This window comes from Natator depressus, chromosome 23, assembly GCF_965152275.1.
Source record: "Natator depressus isolate rNatDep1 chromosome 23, rNatDep2.hap1, whole genome shotgun sequence".
NCBI lineage: Eukaryota > Metazoa > Chordata > Testudines > Cheloniidae > Natator > Natator depressus.
Window position 1 is genome coordinate 13286643 of NC_134256.1, and position 23894 is coordinate 13310536.

The window sequence follows — 23894 nt, forward strand, 5'->3', positions numbered from 1 at the left end:
TTGGTCAGGTGCCAGCGAGGTTATCCTAGCTTCTTAACCCCTTACAGGTGAGAGGATTTTTCCTCTGGCCAGGAGGGATTTTAAAGGTGTTTACCCTTCCCTTTACATTTATGACACACCCCAACCACTGTCAGCGTCTCACCCCAGTTCTGGATCACAGTGTCGGCCTCGCTGGGGTGATACCGTCCCCCAGATCTCCCTAGAGCCCAGCACCCCCCTCAGGGAGTCTCTCCCGTCTCTCCTGTCTCACTCTGCCCCTCACAGTCTTGCTCAGCATCCCCAGCTCCTAGTCCGGGCTGTCTCCCACCTCCCAGTACCCCCTGCAAACTCCATCTTTAAAGGGATGTCTTCACTAGCAATGTTAAAGTTCTGCTGAGGCAGCGCTTTAACATGGCTGTGTAGTCACGGCTCCAGCACTGGAAGAGAGCTCTCCTAGCGCTGTGAAAAACCCACCCCAGGAGGGGCGCAGCTCCCAGCGCTGGTGCACTGTCTACACTGGCGCTTTACAGAACGGAAACTTGCAATGCTCAGGGGATGTTTTTTCACACCCCTGAGCAAGAAAGTTGCAGCAGTGTAAAGTGGCAGTGTAGACAAGGCCTAAAGCATAATGATTCCTGGACACAAACCCCTCCTTCCCCAGAGCTATCAGGGCTCCAGATAGGCAGCCGGCCATGGAGATTGTGGGTCATGTCGGACTCTTCTGCCACCCCCAGAGACGGTGATTTCAGGATGTTGTCAAACTGACTCCAGGATGATGCAGACTGGGGAGAGAAACCAGAATAACTCCATTAGCCACGGGTCCATCAGGGACTCCACGATTCCACAGGAGAGATTCCAGACAGCACAGCTGGAGCGAAGGACAGAGTATTAAGGTTGGGATGACTAGTGAGACTGGCCCCGCCAGCCTGGATCTGGCCGGGAGCTCCAGGGCTGTGGCTGGTCCTGGTCCCTGAGCTGGTGGGGAGGTGGGACAAGGGGCAGTGAGGGTTGGGCTCCTTGCTTCCTCTCACTCCCCCCTGCACAGGATCTGTCCCTGGGAGGCGTTAGGGCTCTGGCAGTCCATGGAAGGGTGAAGACTCTGAAGGCTGTAGGGGGAGGGCTGAGTGGGTCTGTAGGGGGAGCTAGGGTAGGGATGGATCATTGCTGAAGGACCAGTGGGAGATGTGTGTGGGGGGGGGGGTGTCAGGACTAGCTGAGGGGGGGATTGTGAGGGAGCTGCCTGGGGCTGAGACTTACAGGTCAGGGCAGTGTGTTCAGGACCATTCGTGGCATCCAGCCCCATGGCTCTGCAGCCAGCGCACGTCCTGCCCTGCCCACCCCATGGGGACCCCACACCTCTGACAGCTCATCTGTGTATCGCCAATACCACTAACCCCAGGGCAGCGTCTGCTCAGCCCCTCACAGCCCCACTCACCCATGTAGCTCTGAGCCCTCCTGAAATCTGCAAGGGAAGAGAAACAAACATGGTCAGGGGCAACGTGGGGAACTCGTTCCCCCAGGAGACGCCGTTCTGGGAGAGGGGTCATTGGCAAATAGAAAGGAACCAAGTGATGTGAAATGCGACATGAAAACGCGTCCTCTTACCTAGCTCTGTGACCGCCCTGTCTGAAATGGAAAGAGATGGAGTTATTCCCTGTCATTTAGGCAGAGGGCTCAGTTCTGGGTGTTGCTCTGTGACCATGTGATCGCTTTACACATAGTTCGTGGGCCCTCGCTGCTGAAGGAGAAATGTCCCAGCTGTGTGAAGTGAGAGACAGGTAGGGTGACCAGACAGCAAATGTGAAAAATCAGGACAGCGGTGGGAGATAATAGGAGCCTATATAAGAAAAAGACCCAAAAATTGGGACATCTGGTCACCCTAGAGACAGGCCCTTTCATCCAGAGACCAGAGATCTCTGCAAATAGCAACGACTGGCTCTCAATTGTCTCAGTATTGGGGACTGGAGCAAATGTTGCTCTCAGAGACGTTGCTGTAAATCCACAATAACTCCATGTGCGTCACAGGAGTGACTCTGGATTTAAATTGGTGTCACCCAGAGCAGAATCCAGGCCTGTAAGAAGGTGCTGTTTAGCTGTGGTTGCCCCCAGCAGATTGGGAATTTTAAAGGGACACTGGTAGGATAAAAATCCTGGGTGGGATTTGCAAAGCATCTAGCCTTGGTGGAAGACTTAAGTCTGCATCCGCATACAGCTCTGACGTCTTCAATCCTTTCATCTAAGGGGAATTCCCTTTTTGCGTTGCTAATAACCCTTTGGAGCATCAAAGCTACGCACTGCAGCAGTGGGGGCTGCCTGACCAATGGGGGCTTGACCAATGGGGGCTGCCTGATCCCCTCGTCACAGCAAGATCTTTCCAGCAAGCTGGAAGAAATTATAAAAGAGGGGAAGTGACATCATCACTTGACCTCTCTCCACTCCCAACTCAACACCTGGAAGAACATCTGGAGGACAAAGACTCTGAACTGGGGAAGGGTGGGCCCAGGCTGGAAGGCAGTCCCAGCCTGTGTATTGAGGAACTGTAACTGCTTGGACCATCTGTCAGGCTGAGATGCTGCCTGATTCAAACCCTGTTTAGTCTGTAGAACTCAGACTGCAAATTTATTTTTATTTATTAAGTAACCAACTTTGATCTCTACGCCTGCTACTTGTAATCACTTAAAATCTACCTTTCTGGAGTTAATAAATCTGTTTTATATTTTACCTTAAACAGTGTGTTTTGGTTGAAGTGCTTAAGAAATCTCAGCTCAGTTTGCAAAGGCTGGTGTGTGTCTGTGGACTGGGTCATGAACTTACACTGGCCAGGCTTCTGACCAGTGCAGGACGGTACAGTTCTGGGGTGCAAGACTGGGGCACTGGGGGGAATTGGCTGGACCCTCCCTATTGCTGGTTCATGAGTTGCTGGGAGATCTTCACATAACTCGGTTGGGTGTGTCCCTGCCTGTGGATGGCTGTGCAAGTGCAGTGCCTGTCAGAGGTTTGTAGCTTGAAATCAGCACCACACTGTGAGAGGCAGCCCACGTTGGTGCATATGGGGGGGGGGGGTCAGTGGTCCCACAGTCCAGGTTGCATCCCAGAGACCACGTTACACCCACCCACACTGCTATTGTTAGTGCATTAGCTCAAGCAGAGCTAATATGTGTCTGGCTACCCGTGCCGGGAAGCTCGCTCCCACCTGCACTGTAGATGTACCCAATGAGCCAAGGGTCTCAGAACTGACAGGACGTGTCAGACAAAACTGTTGTTAATGAACGACAGACAAGGTCCCTGATCAGCCCCTAAACAGAGCCCACAATTTGCCCCAGGGGGCAGCACCCCCAGCTGATGGCACAGCCGGGAATGAGGGGAGAGACCGTCACGCAAGAACATGTATCAGGTGCAGAGAGGCCTGCACTGCTGCAGCCTGTCACCAGGCCTCAGACCTCCTATTTCTGTGCTGGGCAATCCTTTTGTGGTGCTGATCTGCAAAAGTTTGTAACGTTAGTAGTTAGTGGTTGGCAGGAGCTTAGCTGGGCAATGGCTTCATGGGGCACTGGAGTTACTGTCCACACCTAGAGCCATTGGGTCAGGTCCTGTCTCGACTCCTAGTGGAACAAGGTGGGGCCCATCAGCGTGCACCTCACAAAGCCCTTATGGACCATAGTAGGGTTTGGAGGCTCTGTTTATTTGAGGCCCAGGCCTAAACGAGGTGGAGAGGAAACATGACAGCACTGAAGAGCTGAGGGCTGGGATAGCAGGGAGGCTCTGGGTGAGGACTGAGGGATGCCAACAGAGCTGGGGCTGTGGGAGGAAGCCCAGGGCTGGGATAGCCGGGAGCTGCAGGCAGTGGAGGTGTTTGTCCCATGGGGACCCCCTGCACAGCTCAGTTCTGGGGCCTCTACCAGTGACCTGGCATGTGTGCTGTGTGTGAGTTCACGCTGTGCAGAGGACACCATTCAGAGCCCCGGGCAGCACTGAGCAAGATAGAGTAGCTGACGTGTGGCCGGTGAGATTGCAGGTGCCTAATGCCACCATTAGGTGCAGGACAGGATTGAGGGGCTCTGACAGAGCTGTGGGCCTGGGAAGTCCTGGGCGGGGATAGCAGGGGGCTGCAGGTGGGGATTGAGAGTCACAGGCAGAACTCAAGGCTAGGATTTTGGGGGGCTACAGGTGGGCACAAAGGGATCCAGCAGAGCTGGCTGCAGGCAGGGAGCCCAGCATTGGGGATCAGGGATTTTGCAAGTCTGACCTGAGATGTCTCCACAGAACTGCATGGAGGAAGTTTGCGGGCACCTAACTAAGGGCCAGTCTACACTAGAAGCGCTACCTTGGCGCTGCTGCACCACTGTGGTGTGTCTGGTGAAGATGCTTTATGCCGATGGGCAAGAGCTCCCCTGTCAGTAAAGCTAATCCAGCTCCCTGACCGGCTGTGGCTCTGTTGGTGGAAGAGCGTCTGCCCCTGACATAGCGCGGGCCACACCTGCGCTTAGGTTGGTGCTTTTTGACTCCCCTGAGCAACGTCAGTAATATCATCATAAACCGTAGTGTAGACCTGCCCCATGTCCCGCCATTCCCTTTGCACTAGAGTCACTTTCTGTCATTAAGGATGATACTGAAACCTGAGCTGCAAACGCTGCAGGGTTTGTTTATTTCCCAGGCAGGGGAGATGATCATGAAGGTGACTGAAATTCATACAGCACATGTGGTCACTTTCCCATCACATGACAGTGTGAAAGCCCAGACACACGTTTACTAGGGATTATCCAAGTACCTGATTGCAAGAAATGGTCACTCACCCTGTGCAGGAACTGTGGTCCTTCGAGATGTGTCCCTAGGGGTGCTCCACGACCCACCCTCCATCCCCTCAGCTTCAGAGTTCTCTGCTGGGAGCTTTGCGGCAGAGAAGGAACTGAGGGTGGTTTGTCCACCCAGCGCTATAGAACAACGGCAGGGGATATGAGGCTGACTAGCACACACACATGGGCTGAACGGACACTGCCAGTAGAAATCTCCAGTGAAAGGCACAGGGGGCACTAGCTCACCTAGAGTGGAGCTCCTGCAGAGACATTAGCCGAACCAACCCTTCTTCTTCTCAGCCTCTGAAATGGGGAAGAGAAAAGAGTTAGCTGTGTGATGCTGTGTGCCCCATAATGACTGGGGTTAATTACAGACACCCCACAGCCACACTCCCAGCCCCAGTACAGGAATCAGCAGCTTCGATAGGAGCGGAACTGGCGGTTAGTGATTCTCACCAACATGCAGCAGACCTGGGATTTGCAAAGCATCTCACCTTGATTGAAGACGTGGGTCTGGATCCCGATACAGTTCTGACATTTTCAACCCTTCTGTCTCAGGGGAATTCCTTCTCTGTGTTACTAACAGCCCTTTGGAGCATCAAAGCTACACGCTCCAGGTGTAACTAGGGGATGGACATGCAGATGATTGAGGCTCACATCTGGGATCTGGCTTTGGCAACAAAGCTTGGAAACGTAAGCCACATTCTGGGAAATGGCCCAGAAGAGCCTGGACAGCAGCAGTCATCTTTAGAGAGCAGCTGGCTTAGTGCTGCCTCCCCTGTGCTAGCTGCTCCTGCTGCCTGACTCTGATCTCCTGGTAACATGACCTGCTACCTTCTCCTGACTCTCCGGCTGCCCTTCTGCACCGTCTCGATCTCTGATCTTCTGGTATCCTGCCTTGGCCTGGCTCCTGGCTTCTGATCCCTGTTCTGACCACTAGGCCTGACTGCCCACATCCTGGTTCTGACAGTCTGCATGGACAACATAGGCTACTGTATTCCCCTAGACTAAGCAGCAGTTGTATTCCTGCAACTGTGCCATGATTTTTCTCTAGTGGAACACTTGGGGAAGTGTCAGGCCCAATGGTTCAGATCCCATTCCTTTTGGTGGCCCTGGATGCACCCCATAATACAGTCATTCATTGCCTCCTGTAATGTTTGTGCCTATGCCAAGATGACACACACACCTATGATCTTCTCCATCCCTTGGCCATCCTGTCTCAACTCTGGGTGGCTATCACTGTAGACTTTATTGTAGAAATTCATAGCAATACTGACAGTAGTGGACACTTTACCAAAATGGCTGTTTTCGTCCCCAACACAGGCATATGCTATGCTGCAGTGATGGCCTAACTATGTATAAACCATGCAGTTCATCTCCATGGCCTTCCAGAACGTATCACCTCTGATCAGCGGCCTCAGTTCATGGCCCGGTTCTGGTGTGAGGCCCTTTGCCTGATGGGGATCCACATGTGTCTTTTCTCCATTTACCCTCCCAAGTCCAGTGTGCAAAAGGAAAAGACCAACCAGATCCTCGAACAGTAGCTACAATGTTACGTCAGCCACCACCAGGGTGACTGGTCCTCGCTTCTCCCTTCTGCAGAGTTTCCATATAACAACATAGACCATACATCTGTGGATCAAAGACCGTTTTCCACTAACTAAAGGTACCACTCCTGATTCCACCTGCAATTACCTATGTCCTCTCCCAACCCAGCCACCTCAGACCTAGTATAGCGGATTCCTCATGTCCGCAAGGCCCCACGTACTCAGTGGGGGGAAAAGTATGGCTCTCCACAAAGCATCTCTGAACAGACAGACCCTCTCGCAAGCTGGACTTTCAGTTCCTTGGCCCCTTTAGGACACAGCAACAGGTTAACTCAGGCACTTCTGAACATCAACTATCACACTCCCAGGAGTTTCACCCAGTGTTTCATGTCTCACTTTTGAAACCCTACATGGGAAACCCTTTTGACAGACTTTAGTACCTTATCTGGGAGGGATACGGTCCTGAGAACACCTGAGAGACGGTGGAAAATATACACACTCCTGTGCTAGTATGAGCATTCCATAAGAATCACCCCAAAAGCCTGGTCCAGTGTTACCCAGGGGGCCTCACGTGGCAAGGGACTGATGCCAGGGAGATGTCTTGAAGCCTGGTCCACAGGGCTCTTCTCAGCCAGTAAGTTCCAACCCACCTCCCACTGACCTGCTAACACTTACCAGACCTACAACCTCAACTGTAACAGAGGACTCCATTTCGGGTATCTGATTAGTGGAATGCTGTGGCTCCTGATTGGTTCTCTGCTTCTATTTAAATGAAGCACGGGACCAGGAATTTCTCCATGCAACTGGGGCATTCCCTGCCCAAGACTGGTTCCTTTGTCCTACCTGCTCCTTCTCCCTGACTGTGATCTCCTGGGAAGCTGACCCTGCTGCATGTTCACACCTGACTCCTGCTCCTGCTCTGACAACTAGGCTGACCATGCATGACACTCGAGCAGAGCTAGCATGAGTCAGCTACCTGAGCTGGGATGCTCATTCCCAGCTGCAGTGTAGATGTACCCGATGAACCAAGGGTTTCAGAACCGACAGGATATGTCAGACAAAATTGTTGTTAATGAACAACAGACAAGGTCCCAGATCAGCCTTTAAACAAATTGCCCCTGGGGGCAGCACCCCCAGCTGATGGCCCTGCCAGGAATGAGGGGACGGAGTGTCATACCCGAACATGTATCACATAGAGAGAGGCCTGTACTCCTGTAGTCTGTTACCCAGCCTTAGACATCCTATTTCTGTGCCGGGCAATCCCTTTGTGGTGTTGATTTGTGTAACTCTAGGGTTAATGGTTGGCAGGAGCTTAGCTGGGGAAGAGTCCGTGGGACTATGTGGCTCTGGAGTTACAGTTCACCCCTAGAGATGTGGGCCAGGTCCTGTCTCGGCTCCTAGTGGAACAAGGTGGATGGTGGGGCCCATCAGAGTGCCCCTCACGGAGCCCATATAAAGCATAGTAGGTTTTGGAGACACTGTTCATTCGAGCCCTAGACTAGGATGGGGGGAAACAGGACAGGACTCCAGAGCTGAGGGCTGGGATAGCAGGGAAGCTGTGGCTGGGGACTGAGAGATGCCAACAGAGATGGGGCTGGGGGAGGAAGCCCAGGGCTGGGATAGCTGGGGGCTGCAGGCAGTGGTGGTGTTTGTCCCATGGGAAACCCCTGCACAGCTCAGTTCTTGGGCCCCTACCAGTGACCTGGCATGTGTGGTGTGTGAGGTCACACTGTGTGCAGAGGACACCATTCAGAACGCTGGGCAACACTGAGCACAATGGAGCAGCTGACGCCTGGTGGACCAGCTCTGGCTTTCAGGGGGCCCCTCGCTGCCTCAGGGTTCCCTGGAATTGTACGGCTTGCAGGAACCTAATGCCACCACTAACTGCACACTGGGATTGAGGGTCACCACAGAGCTTTGGGACTGGAGAGTCCAGGGCTGTGATAGTTGGGGATTGCAGGTCAAGACTGAGTGGTACCAGAAGAGCTTTGTGCAAGGGAGCCCAGGGCTGGTTAGCAGGGGGCTGCTGGTCAGGATTGAGGGACACTGGCAGAGTGGTGGCAGGGAGCCCAGGGCAAAGATAGCAGGGAGTTGTGGGTGGGCACTGGGGGACCAGCAGAGCAAGTCAGAATTGAGATATATGCATAGAATTTCAGGGAGGAAGTTTGCCCAGTCCCTGGTTAAATCCTGCTAGTCCATAGGCACTAAATTCACTCTCTGTCATTAAGGATGATATTGAAATGTGAGCTGCAAACACTGCAGTGTTTGAATATTTCCATGGGAGCGGGAGATAATCATGAAGGTGACTGAAGTACATATATTGTGTGTGGTGATTTTCATGTACTCGCAAGGAGATTACCTCGATTCCTGGGGCCCTGTGTGCTGGCAGCTCAGGGAAAGGCACATTGTCTCTGGTAGGGAGGGGGAGCCAAGGCAGACTCAGAGTTTGCCCGGCAAGCAATACGGAGTGAGAAGCCCTCCCAGGGGGAAGCCATTTTGGAGTCAGTCTGGAGCCAGACAGGGCAAGGGCAGGACTGGCCATGCTGGGAGCTGGTGAATCCCAGGCCTGCATGCAGGGTTCCCCCTGAGAACAGGCCTCTAGGGACCTGACAGCAGATCCCTCAGCTGGGTTTTTCCTTCCCCACTGATGATTCCCAATTTGTAGAGTTTGCTGGGAAACTTGCCCAGCCAGGCTGAGTTCGCCCCCCAGCTCCCTCGGTGAGACCAGTCAGCACGTGGGCAGCTCTGCTCTGGCTGCTCGTCCAGGGAAGCTGCCTGCTGAGTGTGTTACTGGAGGCTGGGGTAGGAGGCTACAGTTGGGATGTTAGTGTAGTTGTGTAACCTACCCCTTGAGCCCTGCACCCCTTTGTGGTAAGGGAAAATCCTGGGACCGACGCAGCCTGATTGCTGCCTGAGGAGGATCCCTGCCAGCAGAGAGCAGCCCCTGAGCCGTGACAGAGGAGTCCAGAGTCATCTTCGAACCTGAGGATCATTCATGGAGTTTGTGAGTGCACCATCGTTTAGTTAGTCAGGGAATTTGTTTTGGGGACCCCTCTACTCTGTGAACTGTGTCCTCAAGCCAGGGAGTAAGGGTTTGAGGATTTTATAACCTGCTGCATATTACATCTGTGGAGGGATTTACCACCTTCTCCCACTTGTGAGTCCTTTGGGCTGCACTGAACCCAGTCAGCCACACTGCTAAACCACTGCAGAGAAGAATTTTGGGGTTATAGGTCATCAAGGGCCCCAGCAAAGTACGCGTACCAACAGGACACTAATTTTACATTTGCTACATCAAGTCACGGGTATCTTCAGTGTGGGCACCGGTGACCCTAAAAATAGTGTTTTACCCTGTTATGTTGTATTTCTCTTCTGTTTAATATAATTATTGTACTGAATATATTGTATGTGTTTGTGTTATTTCTTGGAAGTCTCCAACTATCTGGCAAGTAAGTGGGGGTTACCCTGTGGTTAGAATTTTCCGCCCAAGCTGCCCTGGTGACCCTGCCAGGAAAGAGCGAGGGGGGTGGAGGCACTGCCAAATAATTTCATAGGAAAAAAGAAAGAAGATACACCCTGCTGAGTGGGTGGCGGGATCCAAAAGAACCTAAACCTGTAAGCGGATTGGCATTAAAGGAGGTAATCAGGTGGAGAGTGGGCGCTACATTCATATCATGTTAGAACGTGAAAGCAGAGACACATGTTTACTAGGGATTATCCAAGTACCTGATTCTAGTTCCTTGATCTTCTTTTCCTTAGATGCTAAAATGGGGAAGAGAAAAGAGTTAGACACAGAGACAGGTGCTGTGTGATGCTGTGTCCCATAACAACTGGGGTTAGTTACAGACACCCCACAGACACACTCCCAGCCCCAGGAGCCAGTAGCTTTGATAGGAGCGGGGCTGGCGGTTCGTGATACGCACCAAGGCACAGGAGCCCTGGGATTTGAAAAGCATCTAACCTTGATGGAAGACGTGGGTCTGGATCCCGATTCAGCTCTTCCATCTCAACCCTTCTGTCTAAGGGGAATTCCTTTTCTGTGTTACTAAGAGCCCTTTGGAGCATTAAAGCTACAGGTGCAACTAGGGGATGGACGTGCAGTTGATAGGAGCTCACATCTGGGATCTGGCCTTGGCAACGAAGCATGGAAATGTGAGACACATTCTGGGGAGTGGCCCGGAAGAGCCTGCACTCCAGCAGACATCTATAGAAAATGACTGGGCCCCTCCTGCTGCATCACAACAACGTGATTGGCATTGGATTGTCACAGGCCAGGTGACACCAGTAGTATAAGGGCCCTACCATCAATCAAACCCTGACTCCGCCCCTTGACCCCTTAGCCCCGCCCCCTTGACCCCTCAGCCCCGCCCCTTGACCTCTTAGCCCCACCCACCGGAAGTCCCGCCCCATGGGTTATTACTTCCGGGGTCAAGGCTGCCACATGACCGGAAGCAAGGTGTGTCATGTGACACCCACCCCACCCCTTGACCCCTTTAACCCCACCCCTTGACCTCTGCCCCCCCCCACCGGAAGTCCTGTCCCATGGGGTATTACTTCCAGGGTCAAGGCTGCCACGTGACCGGAAGCAAGGTATGTCATGTGAACCCTCTAACAACTCCTCCCACTGCCCTCTACCAATCAGGATGGGTTTCGCCCCGTAGGACTTCCCCCCCAAGAGGAGCTTTGACCAATCAGGGCGAGTTCCGGAGGGGGGTGTCCTCTCCGGAAGTGGGTCTTGTGACCCCTCTAACAACTCCTCCCCCCCCACCACCAATCAGGATGGGTTTTGCCCCGTAGGACCTCCCAGAGAGGAGCTTTGACCAATCAGGGCGAGTTCCGGGGTGGGGGTGTCCTCTCTGGAAGTGGGTCTTGTGACCCCTCTAACAACTCCTCCCCCCACCCCGCTACCAATCAGGAGGGGTTTTGTTCCGATAGGACCAAGAGGAGATTTGACCAATTAGGATGAGTTCCGGGGGCGGGGTGACCCGTCCAGAAATGATTCGTGTGACCCCTCTAACAACTCCTCCCACCAACCTCTACCAATCAGGCCGGCCCGAGAGCAGATTTGACCAAAATAGGGCAGGTTCTGGGATGGGGTGAACCACCCAGAAGAGGGGCGTATGACCCCTCTGCCAATCAGAGCGCAGCACCATCACCCCATAAGGCCCAGCGTCGGGCAGAAGAGGCTGTCTTTTACCAAGAGCGCATGTTTTAGAAATCGTGGAAACATGGACTCCTTCACCACCCCCGTGAGAACTTCGGACTTTGTTTTAGCCCCGAGGGCCTTCAACAAACCGCGGAGAAAGCGCTACATCAGCGACAGTTCCGAGGAGGAGGAGGGGGCAATTCAGGGGAGCCCTTTGGCCCAGCCATTGATGGATACCCCGGACCCTGAAACCCAGCCGCTTGTGGGGCCCCACGATGAGCGTGATGGCCTCTTGTTGGCCACCCCCCGGGAGGAGGAAGGTGATCGCAGCTCGGGGAAGTCACTAGTGGACAAGATGAACGCTCAGGTAAATGAATGCTTAAGAAGTGACGGTCGGGATGGGGTTGTAACGGGGCTAGGAACCAGGGATTGTGTAAATCAAAAACCGAGCAGTGGGGTGCTTACGCTGTTTCTTTTTTGAAAAAAATCTCTCAACAGCTCAATGATGCCTTTCTAGAGGACCCGGAGACTCTAAACAGCGTTGCACCAAGCAGCGAAGATGAACCGGGCCCACCTTGTTTTTGCTCAACGCCAATACAAAATGTTGAAGAGGACTCCGAGGATGACGGCTATGAGGAGTTTAGGAGGAGGCTTGGCATGGAACTGACTGAGCCAGTGCCACGTCGTGAGCGTAACAAAGTCATGCAGACTATTGTACGCGTTGCTGTTTATTCTGTTCTTAATCACTGTCTTAGGGAAAAGCTTTTTGAAGATTGTGAGGGCTGTGTCATAGATGCACCAGGCCAGCGGCACCATGACTGTGTGACTTGGACTTCAGTGGATATAAACTGCAAGCTCCGGGGCCTGTGTGCTGAGCTGTGTTTGGAAAGCTTATTAAACACTGTGATTGCCATAGGTTATGCTATGCAATGTCTATGCCTAACCCAAGAACATTTAGCACAAGGGGTGACCTTGATAAATGCTGTGCAATTCAGTGGAGACCCTGACCATGTTTTAAAGAAAATGACCAAACCGGAAGATGCCTGCTTAGAGCGTTATATTGACCGTCTGGTCCGCACAAAAAGTTACAGAACCCTGCTTAAGAAAAAGGCTATTTGTAAGAAATCTAAAAGGATTAAGTTAGAAAATGGTGAGGTGCCAAACATGCGATATAAAACTTGGTAGCTGTAAATTTTAAAAAAAAATCTATTGAAAAGGGCTTTGTGACTATTTGTATTTCTGTTAAAAGGTCTCTGGCCCTTAAGGGAGCTTAAAGTCTTTTTTTCTTTCTTTCTTTTTTTAATGGAGCATCTTGGTTTGTTTTGAAGGAGCTGTATGTCTTTTAAATAAAAAAAATTGTTTGTGAGAACCTAGCTCTTGTGTCTTTTGTGTAAGAGAGACCCATTTACAGCAAAAAAAAAAAAAAAGCTGAAATGTATGTTGTGGGAGGGGGAAAAATACCCTAAAAATGTGTTTACAATAAAACAAACGGGGATGGTTCAGACATGTGGTTGAGTACAATAGAGTTGACTTATTCTGTTGAACTGAACGGGTTTAACCACCCCCCCCCCCTCACTGAATAGCCAGGGTGACTGTGATTACTCACCCTTGTTGCCATAGGGTTAATTTTGATGGGGGTGCACCCATAGTAAGGGAGGTGGGTGGGTGAGGATGGTGAGTTCTGATTAATATGAAATGAAATAAAACCTCAGGAGTTTGCAGATGCTATTGGGCAGTTTAAATATAACCCCTGGAGTTGGTGGAACGCTATAGGCCAGTCTAAATATGGCCCAGGAGTTGGTTGAAGGCCACGGGGCACTTTTTCTAGAAATCACCCCCCGTTCCACCAAACTTTAAGCATGAAAGAACATGTTTTTAAAAACAAAAACAAGCCCCAAGACATTCATTGATAGCTGCAAAGGGCCCCTCACTTGAAATGGTTACTGTAAGAAGGCCCTACAGGGTGGGGGGAACAAAAAGTATTTGAACTTAAAAAAGAAAAGCAGCCCAATTGTGCAGAAAAACTTATTCCCCACCCCCGATCACAAAAGGGAATGCTAGGGAGGGGTGATCCAATCAACCTGCTAACTATTTTGAAACAAAAGAGTTAGGATGGTGTAAAAAAAAAAACAACAAAACCTCAGGTAGCTTGGAGACTGTCTCTTTCAACAGAAACTCTCTTGAATTGCTGCTGGGCTGCAAGTGGAGGTATGTTCCCTGGTTTTTTTTTTTAACTCTGAAAATATATATATATTATATAATGCCATTTTTTGGCCATGCTATCTTAGTAAATAATGGTGCATATCTGTATTGCAGTGTGATCTGTTTAGCATGGAGCCAGTAACTTTAAGTTGCAGTTCATCACCAGGCCAAGGTAAAAACCATTTTTAACTGTAGTTGTGCTTAATAACTTCAGGTATTACATAGGTTGAATAGGGATTTGGGAGCTAATACTAACTAACATTTTGGCTTGTTTTTCTTACCCCAAAGACCCCAAGCACACATGGCTGGGGCAGGGCGGGGGCCAGAACAACCAGGGATCTTTTTAAAAGCATGTGGGTTTATTGAAAAGTATTTTGTTGCAAACAGTGTTTTAAACTCTGTGTGTGTGTGTGTGTGTGTGTGTGTGTGTGTGTGTGTGTGTGTGTGTAAAACATAGGCGGTTTTTAAAAAGTATATGTCTACAAACTGATGGTGATGGTGTGTTTCCAATTAGCAGGGTTTTTACTTTGCAAAATGAGATGTATTTAAAAAAAAAAAAATATTTGTGGGGGTTGTTTTCAAAGTGGTAGAAATAAACTCAAAACCTGTGATTGTTGTACAGCCTGAAATGGATTATTTTGTTTTAAAGCTATGACTTTTTTAAATAGAAAAAACACTCTAATGGATATTATTTTATTTTATTTTAAAGTTTACTAGACAGTTTCATGTGTTTTATTAGAATGTTGTTTGCTTTACAGCACGGTCAAAACTTGAGCGGGTAAAAATGCTCAAAAGAAAAAGGAAAGAGACAATTGAAAAGAAAAATTCACAAGTATCAGTGACAGATGGATGGATGAAGCCGGGTAAATATATTTTGCTTATTAGTCTGGTTAATTTATGAGGTTTTGTATTTTAAGTACATACATAGGTGTGGGTGAGAAAGCTGGCAAAGTTACATTTTTGTAAAATGCTTTTTTTCCCCCCTCCTGCCCCAAGCAGGCATATGCAGCCCTTCTGACAAGGCTGTAGTGGGAGCTACAAGGACCCCTCCCCGAGAACCACCAAAGAACCAGGAATCTGCTTTGAGACCTTTAACAACGCAAAACAGCACAAGAGTGCAGATGAAGCATCAGCCCAGTCCAAACCTCATTTACGTCAAACCCAAGGACAAAACAAAACACTCTGGTAAAAAACATCCATGCAAAGACAACTCCAGTTCCTCAGCGGCCACCGCCACGCCAAGCCCTGAGAAAACTGTGAGCGAAAACGCCCACATTCACAAACCCGGAACAGGCGCTCTAGGGATTGTGAATAAAAAACCAAGGATTGAAAACACCTGCGATGCCAAGGTATTGCAACCATGCAAACACAACTCCAGTTCCTCAGTGGCCACCGCCGCACCAAGCCCTGAGAAAACTGTGAGCGAAAACGTCCACATTCACAAACCCGGAGTAGGCACTCTAGGGGCTCTGAATGTGTGCAGAAACACACACATTCACAAACCCAGAGCAGGCACTCTAGGGGTTGTGAATAAAAAACTAAGGACTGACAAAGATCCCCCATATTCTAGTATTTGGGAAGAGTTTGATGCTTCATTCAGAAAACTGATGGACGCTGTATCTTCGGGGAGTCTAAAACTACGGCATTCTAAAAAGATTTGGAAAAAATACGACGCTTTGTTCAGAAAACTGATGGACGCTGAATCCTCAGGGGGCCTAAAAGAAAGGGGGGCTGGAAAGGGTGGCTCTGATCAGGCATGACTAGGTGTGGAAAGGGGTACCCTCAAGGGTGCACATCAGCTCGTGTGTAAACAAAAGGGCGGACGGCGCTTGGGGGATAAACAGATGGCTGCCAAAAAATTCCAGGCCAGGGTCGCTGTAAAAATTTTAAAAAGGGCTAAAGAGGTAATGAGGGAAAAAAAACAAAAAGAGATGCCCCCTACCAGAGGCTCTCAAACTGGCATGTCTGAAAATGGGGAGGCGAAATCAGACTCTGGTTTAGAAAATTCCCCAGAGTGCTCTCTAGACGGAGTCCCATCAACTCCCAATGCCCCTCACGGAGGCGTCTCAGAGTCTGACTCTCAATTAGTATCGGATGTAGAAGATGCCACTGATGGTTCCGTAGAGGAACCCCCAAGTAACCCTGAAAATGCAGAGGTGTATATGGAGAGAGTGAGAAGTTGGCAACGTGAATTACCTAGATTTGGGGGGTCGGTGTATTGTGAGGAGTTTCGTTTTGTCCATCTTGAGCAAATAAATTCAGCTCAACAGGCTGTTGAAGCCATACACAGAGGGATACAGCTAGTGCTTGATGATGTTAATGGTAGGGTAGGCCCTGATGATTACGTACAGTTACGTTTAGAGAGCCGTCGTTTAACTAATCCTTTGTTTTCAGTCAGAAGAACTAGGGATGAGCTGTCCGCTGAGGATTTCTTGAACCAGACCTCAAAGCTGCTTCAGAGCAATAGAGAATTGCATTTCGATGGGACGTTGCGCCTTGTTGTGACAGTTGTAAAAAATAGGGGTGGGGGCGCTCGAAGAGTTTTAAATTCTATCCTTAGTAGTCAGATTATTCATAAAAAGAGACAATGTTTAGTAGACCTGACTTACACCGGTACCAATCTATGTTTTGTGGGAGGGCTCTTGGCTGTCATGGCCGGTCATAAACCTACAGATGCAGAATTGTTAGCAGAGGCGAGAAAGTTGCACGAGAAACTGGGGTGGTCAGATCAAAAAAAGGTTATGCTCACTGATGTAGCAAAGTTTGAACAGCATTTAGGAGTTAACATACAGGTGGTGCTGTATGCGGTGAAAGGTGGCTGGGGTTTTTTTAAAACGGGGGGCCCCGTGTACCCTAAGACTTATTTCATCCTGTTGCACAATGAACATTACTATGGGGTTCTGGATGTGAAAAAGTTGTTCGGAGCAAAAAATTACTGTGAGTTTTGCCACACAGTGTACAGTCACAACCATTCTTGCAGGTATCGTTGCCGTCTCTGCTTGAGCGCAACATGCTCTGACAACATGGGTGTGCAGCTGAGGTGTCCTAGCTGTAAACTGTATTGTCGATCCAAAGAGTGTTTAGACAGACATGTCAACTGTGCGTCAAAAAACCAAGTTGAATGCCTGTCTAAAACTTTGTGCGGTAAGTGTCAGGTGTACGTGGACAAGCAGCACAGGTGTAAAGGGAGGTGCTGTAAGCAGTGTCAGGGTTTGATCGTTGGAGATGTAGACATTCACCTCTGTTTTATGGACAGCCTTAGAAAGCCCGAATCATCAGAAAAGTATATTTTTTATGATTTTGAATGCATGCAGGAGACTGGGTTGCACACTCCCAATTATATTTTTGCAATGTCCCTAAAGCCGGAAAAATCCTGGGAATTTAAGGGTGACGAATGTCTTTCTATGTTTGTTAAGACCTTTATTGGCAAAGAGTTCCGGGACTACACGTTCCTAGCACACAATTCCAAAGGTTATGATGCGTATTTCTGTGTTAGACAGTTACTGAAGGAAAAGATGTGCATAGAACTGATCACTCAGGGCAGTAAACTAATGTGTGTGGAAGTTAAGGCCCTTGGCATTCGTTTTATAGACTCTTTAAACTTCTTGCCCATGAAGCTTAGCAAGCTCCCACAGGCGATGGGGTTTGAAGGTTGCAAGGGGTATTTTCCACATTTTTTTAACACTTTAGAAAATCAAAATTATGTGGGGCCTATGCCCGGTGTGGAGCACTACGGTGTAGAAAGCATGATGCCCAGGGAAAAAGCAGAGTTTCTCGACTGGTATCAAGACCACAGCTCTGAGACTTTTGACCTGCAGAAAGAGCTTGCGTATTACTGCCAGCAGGATGTAAAAATTTTGAGACAGGCTTGTATCCTATACAGAAAAGAAATTATGAATATGACGGAGAAGGTCGATCTAGTAGAGAGAGAACCCGGTAAATTCACTGAGATAAAACTGTGTATAGATCCGTTCCGGTACATAACGCTGGCATCCGTCTGCATGGCTATGTACAGGTTTATGTTTTTGGAGCCTAACACGGTAGCTCTTCTCCCTCCAGACAACTATCACAGACAGAAAAAGAGATATTCGACCCCATCTATCCAGTGGCTGTTGTATATCTCTCAAAAAGAACATATACAAATACGGCACGCTTTACAGGGTGGGGAACTACAGGTAGGCCCCTACTTTTTAGACAGTTATGCCAATATTGACGGGGTACACACAGCCTTTGAGTTTAATGGGTGTTTTTTTCACGGCTGTGTCGCCTGTCATTGTGAAAAAGCACAAAACCCTATGATGGGTACAACTTTTGGGTTTCTTTATTACAAGACGCAGCTCAAGACCGACTATCTAAAACGGCTTGGTTTTGTAGTGAGGACTCTTTGGGAGCACGAGTGGGTGGTGATGAAAGAAACAGACAGGGAGCTTGCGAGCTTTTTAAACCGAGCCCAGTACCCCAGCCTCTCATGCCTAGGGATGCTCTTTTTGGGGGGAGGACGAACGCCATCCGTCTATATTATAAACCTAAGCCCGGGGAAGAAATCCACTATTATGATTTTACCAGCTTGTACCCTTTTGTAAACAAAACGAAAGACTACCCTATCGGGCACCCCGATACAGTTTATGACAAATTTGGACCCCTTGCAAATTATTTTGGAATTGCAAAAGTTAAAGTGTACCCCCCACGAGGCCTCTTTTTCCCATTGTTACCTGTCAGAGTGGGCGGCAAGCTTATGTTCCCGCTATGCCGAACCTGCGCGGAAACCGTGCAGCGGGAGACGTGCACCCACACTGACGAGGAGAGGGCCATCCTGGGGACTTGGTGCACTGTGGAATTGAACGCAGCCATAGCGAAGGGGTACGTGGTGGCTAAAATCTATGAAATCTGGCATTTTAATGAAAAATCTGATAAACTCTTTTCGGAGTACATAAAATTACACCTCCGCCAGAAACAAGAGGCTTCAGGGTATCCCAGCTGGTGCACAGACGAAGACAAACAAAATAAGTACGTTAACGATTTCTACCAGAAAGAAGGCGTGCTTTTACGCCGACACGAGATCAGGCTAAACCCCGCTAAACGCCAAATTGCTAAACTGTTTTTAAATTCTCTGTGGGGTAAATTCGGCCAAAGAACCAACCTACCCAATACCAGCATCGTGAGAGACCCCGACGAACTCTTTCAGTACCTATTTTCCCCCAACTACAAGGTTTCATCCTGTGAGTTTATCGACGATGAAACAGCGTGCGTATCTTGGAAGCACGCAAAAGACCGTTATTCTGTCTCTGGCAATACCAATGTTTTCATAGCCTGTTTCACCACCGCTTATGCCCGCTTAGAACTATACAACCTCCTAGACGGATTGCAAGAGCGGTGCCTGTACCACGACACTGACTCTGTGATATTTGTGAAAAGGGAGGGGGCCTGGAATCCCCCTCTGGGGGATTATTTAGGGGACCTCACGAGCGAGATCCCACCAGATCAACACATCACCGAGTTTGTGTCGGCAGGCCCAAAAACATACGGGTACAAACTGTCAGGAGGAAAGGCTTGTATGAAGGTCAAAGGTATTACCCTGAACGTAGCAAACTGTGAAAAGATCAACTTTGACAGTTTGAAAGATCTAGTCCTGGACTATTGCACGGGTCTGCGAGAGAACCCCTCAAAAAAGATAAAGGTGCAGCAACCCTCTATTGTAAGAAACAAAAATCAGTGGCAAATAGAGACAAAAACCCTTAAAAAAACACAGAAAGTCGTTTACAACAAGAGGGTCCTAGGAGAAGGGTTTAAAACCCTGCCCTACGGTTTTTGAAAAATGGATACGAGGTGGAGACACCCCTTTTCTGCAATTCTCGCGGGGCCTAGCAACTGCGGGAAAAGTTACTTTATAAAAAATGTATTGGATAATGCCAAACAAACATTGTCTGTTACGCCTGAGAATATTGTGTGGTGTTACAGTTGTTGGCAACCCTTGTATAAAGAACTGCTCTGTAAATACCCCTTTATCAATTTTGTGGAGGGTCTGCCTGATGCTTTTGACGATGACCGTTTGTTTCCTACCAATAAAGTGAACATGATTATCATAGACGATCTGATGAACTCCGCTTGTGAAAGCGATGAAATCGAGAAAGCCTTTACCAAGTACGTGCATCACAGGAACCTGAGCATTATGTATATAGTTCAGAACGTATTTTGCCAGGGAAAAAAGAGTCGCACTATTAACCTAAACACAAAATACATGGTTCTGTTCAAAAACCCCAGGGACAGATTACAAATTGCTACACTCGCTCGGCAAATGTACCCCGGCAAAGCTCAGTTCTTTCTTGAAGCTTTTGAGGATGCTACCAAAAGGCCTTATGGCTACCTGGTGGTGGATTTAAATGCTTCCACACCAGAAGCTTATAGGCTAAGAACTGGTCTTTTCCCTCCAGACTGGCCGGCAGTTTATACTTTAAAAAGAACAACAGCCCGGTATAAAAAGAGATGAATTATTGGCAGGTCCCTTTTTAGCAGCCGGGGTTGCTGCCTGAAAACATGTCTAGCTGCGTGAAAAGAAACCTGGGCCTTTTAAAATTACTTAGCAAATCGTCCCCACAGCAAAGGAGGGCTATACTGTGCTCGGCCTCTGACGATCTAGTAGCAGCCATCTCAGAAATAGCGCTCAACACCTTAAAAGGAAACATACCTTTAACACCGAAGCAAGTGCGTGTGCTGAAAAAGAAACACACGCTTATAAAAACTTTGTGTAATAAAAGGGTTTCACTTAAAAGAAAGAAGCGTCTGGTGAAGCAGTCTGGGGGGTTTATAGGACCCCTGTTAAGTTTTGCTATCCCTCTGATAACGGGGCTTTTAACTAATCGATAATGGAGTATGCAGAAAAAATGTACCTGGTGCCCAGCCGGCAGTTGGAGCAATTAAGTGCTCCCCCTCCGGCAGAGGAAAATATCAGAACGACTGCAACTCGCTTACTGGATGCTGAAATGAAATCTGTTCTTCAAAGAACTGACTTAGGTGAATATGAAAAGGCTAAACTTTACAGCACCGTGCTTCAAAGGTACCTAACGTATGTGAAGCAGAGCGATGTGGACAAAGGAAAACTAAGTCTGTTTCTACCAGAACAGGAACAGAGTGTGACTGCCAAACCCTCCGAAACACCAAAGACCTCAGACTCTGTTGCTCAGGAGGTGTTGGATAACGTGAATAAGCGTTATAAGAAAAATGCATCAGTATTGCTAAATAAGCTGGGCCAAGATAAAAACATTTCTTCATGGACCGATAAAGGGTCTTTTGTGTACAAAGGCTCTGTGGTTAATGGTTCTAACATGCTCGACTTAGTCAGGGCCGTCACCCAGACGCGCTCTGTTCCTAGCAGACATGTACCTAAAAGATGGGATGTGTTTATGAATGCCATGGCGGAACTGAACATGCCATCTTCCATCATGGGCAACGCGACCAACAGAGATCTTTTGGAACGCCTCAAGGCCTCAATCGCCGACACCGGTGTTGACCAAGAAACAGTGACCCCTTTTTTGCCATCTAAAAAACGAAAATTGGCTAAAAGAGCCGAATGGCTCAGTTTGTGATCTTTTTCACATTCTATTTTTTTTTAAAACTGGTAATGTTTTGCTTTAAATAAAACATTTCTGAATTGGGTCATTGTGTTTTGTTTTTTTTTTAAAAAAACCACGCCAAACATCGATTGTCTTTAAACTCCCCACCTGGGGTGCTTTATTGGGTAACATGACTATGAAAATCGTTGCAAGATACGCATGTCTGGGCTTGTTGAAACATGCTTTGAGCAAGGCTAGGCATGGCCAAGTATTTAAATTTATTTTTTACAAAATTCATCACCATCCGGTCGTTTTGCACTAAGTCATTAGAATACAATTTTAAAATCCGGTCAAAAGATAAACCCTTGCTACGATGGTGTAAGAAAAACACGCAGTGATAGCCGCAGGCAACGGAGCTGGGGTCTTGTAATTGTCTGTTGTGAAACACAATGTCTGTGGCATTTTTGTTTAAAAATTTCATAATGCTTTTAGGAAAGAACACACTGTTCGGGGGATGCCCGTATGAGTCAAAAAACTCTCCAAGGTTACGCTCCACCAGATACACGGCAAGCCAGTGTTCACCCGGTCGGCTGTGTGGATGTGTGTAGACCACCAAACCTAGAGGTCTCTGAGACAGCTTGCCGCCAGGGAGCCAATCGCAGGGAAACACGTCTAAGAAATTCTTTTTCGTGTAAGGGTCTGTTGATAAGACACGTGAGAGCTGCACGGTGTCCATGTTCACATGTAGTCAAACAGAACATTTCTCCTCTGATTTATCTCTATGACGTTGTCAAAAACCCCATACACGATCATATTGACGGTAATGGTTAATGCCTTCCCAAAACGAATTTCTGCTCTCAGGTTCCCGGTTTTAATCAGGGAATAGTGATCGGCGCATTCCTGGTCGGGGGACAGGTCAAAGGCAAACATGGTGTAACCCTGTGCAAATTCCTCACGGTCGATTAACAGAGAACGATCTTTCATGTGTTTACCGGCCGTCTGTACCAGATTCATGTATTCTCTCACGCAGCGTCCTGCCTCGAAGTCTGGTTGCAGAGGCTTGGTCGGTATCTGCTCACCATCCACATACAAGGCCACAAAATTAATATCGTAATGCTTAAAATGAAAGGGATTTTTAGCGTAACTTCCGCTAAAGGCATCGTTATCCACGAACCCCAGGACAAGCATTTTGGGCAACTGTCCCAAGAACAGGTTCTTCTGGTTACTGACCCTGCTGCCCGCAGGGATGCTAAACACTTTCATTCCCACACGGTCCACGGGGTATTTGGCATTAGCGGTAAGCAGGGCCTCGGCGTGCCCGAGACGAACGCTCGGGGCCACACGTACTTTCTTCACAAAAGGGATGCTGATAGAATGCGCAGTTTAAAGCCTTCGGTTCCGCTGCCCATTAAACAGAAAGGATCTTTACTGCGCGTCAGTTTAATTTTCACATCCACTCCGTTCAACAATAGTTTTTCTTGAAAAAACAGGTCGCTGTGTAGATGACCCAGAAGCTCTACTGTTCTGCTTTGAGCGGTCAGCTTTGCACGCCTCACAAACCCTAGATTCTCGCCATCCAAGTCTATGTCTTCCTGTTGTCCGGCAGTGTCTTTGTAAAAGAGGCCAGCGGAAAATTGCGTGGCGAGGGTGTCGTTGCTGTAATTGAGCACCGATTCTATAAAGGCCCTGTAAGGGTAACAGTCGTTGCTTTGGCTTACAAGGCGGTCTCCCAGCATGACATCCAGCTGACTAAAAATAGAGGCCACTGGGTAATTCACCAGGCCCATCTCGGCGTCCGCGGCGAATTCAGTTCCGTCTCCTTTTACAATCTTGCAACACAGGTACAGCAGTGTGTTGTTTAAATCCATATAATCTACGCCATTCCCTGCTATAAAGAAGTCAATGGGGGCAGACTCCGTAACGGCCGACAGAGGTGGCACCTCGATGTAGATGCTTTTCTCAATGCTGGTCTGCGTAGGGGCTATTTGGAACAAGTCTAGTTCGGATTTGGTGCATTCTTCAGACCCGCAGTGAACGAAAGCCATGTTGATTAAAATATATCTCTCGTATCAGCCGGCGAGTGTTTCCTCTTTCACCCAGGCTTCCTCTTGGACTTTCGCTTATGGCCGACCCTGCGGGTCAAAGCCCTTCTTTTAAAGGGTTTCGGGGGACCTGCGCGTCGCGGGTATGACATATTTCTCTTTCTCTTCTTCCTCCTTTTAATGTACATCAGCCCCGATCCTTCCTGTGAAGCTGTGTTCCCCACCTTCTCCAGAACAGCGCGGGAGACGTGACCTACCACGTCTTTAGCTATGTTTTGAGTGGCGTTTTTTACGTGGGGTTTAATAATCTCTAGCCCCCTCCTCAAAAGCGGTACGGCTTTTCGAAAGAGGCTACGGAATATTCCACCCACGCCTGCCCCATACATCACGGGGGCCCCATGGTATCCGGGAAGGGCGTATCCCGCCTGGGCTTTGTAATAGTTTCTGTAGACGTTGGGGTCGCCGTAATTTTTTAGGATCGCCATAATACTGTTTTGCTTTTTTAGAAAACTCGCTCTCTCCGGGGGCGCAGGTGTAGCTTGATGATCACCTTGCCAAAGCGAAATGAGACGCTTTTGTTCTGATCTGTCTTTATTTCAATGGTAATTGTGTCGATGTGGTGTTTACTGATAGGG

The 23894-nt window shown here is 48.8% G+C and overlaps 1 protein-coding gene and 1 long non-coding RNA gene across 2 annotated transcripts; one reads left to right on the forward strand and one right to left on the reverse strand.

Annotated features, from left to right (window-relative positions):
- Positions 1 to 246: 246 nt before the first annotated feature.
- LOC141976188 (uncharacterized) lies at positions 247 to 10066 on the reverse strand. The gene is made up of 5 exons (XR_012636084.1): positions 10046 to 10066; positions 5019 to 5075; positions 1585 to 1605; positions 1415 to 1441; positions 247 to 761 (listed from the first exon to the last, which is right to left on the reverse strand). It is a non-coding gene; the product is annotated as an uncharacterized LOC141976188 (long non-coding RNA).
- Positions 10067 to 13033: 2967 nt separating this feature from the next.
- Positions 13034 to 15829, forward strand: LOC141976400 (uncharacterized). Its single transcript, XM_074937388.1, has 3 exons — positions 13034 to 13839; positions 14426 to 14530; positions 14667 to 15829. Exons 1-3 carry the CDS (start codon positions 13797 to 13799, stop codon positions 15425 to 15427), a joined length of 909 nt encoding a protein of 302 aa, XP_074793489.1. The 5' UTR covers positions 13034 to 13796; the 3' UTR covers positions 15428 to 15829.
- Positions 15830 to 23894: the final 8065 nt, after the last annotated feature.

Coding starts and splice junctions, on each gene's coding strand:
- LOC141976400 (XM_074937388.1), top strand. CDS start 13,797: ATGGAGCCAGTAACTTTAAGTTGCAGTTCATCACCAGGCCAAG. Junction 13,840..14,425: donor CAGTTCATCACCAGGCCAAG/GTAAAAACCATT, acceptor TTTGCTTTACAG/CACGGTCAAAACTTGAGCGG. Junction 14,531..14,666: donor AGATGGATGGATGAAGCCGG/GTAAATATATTT, acceptor TGCCCCAAGCAG/GCATATGCAGCCCTTCTGAC.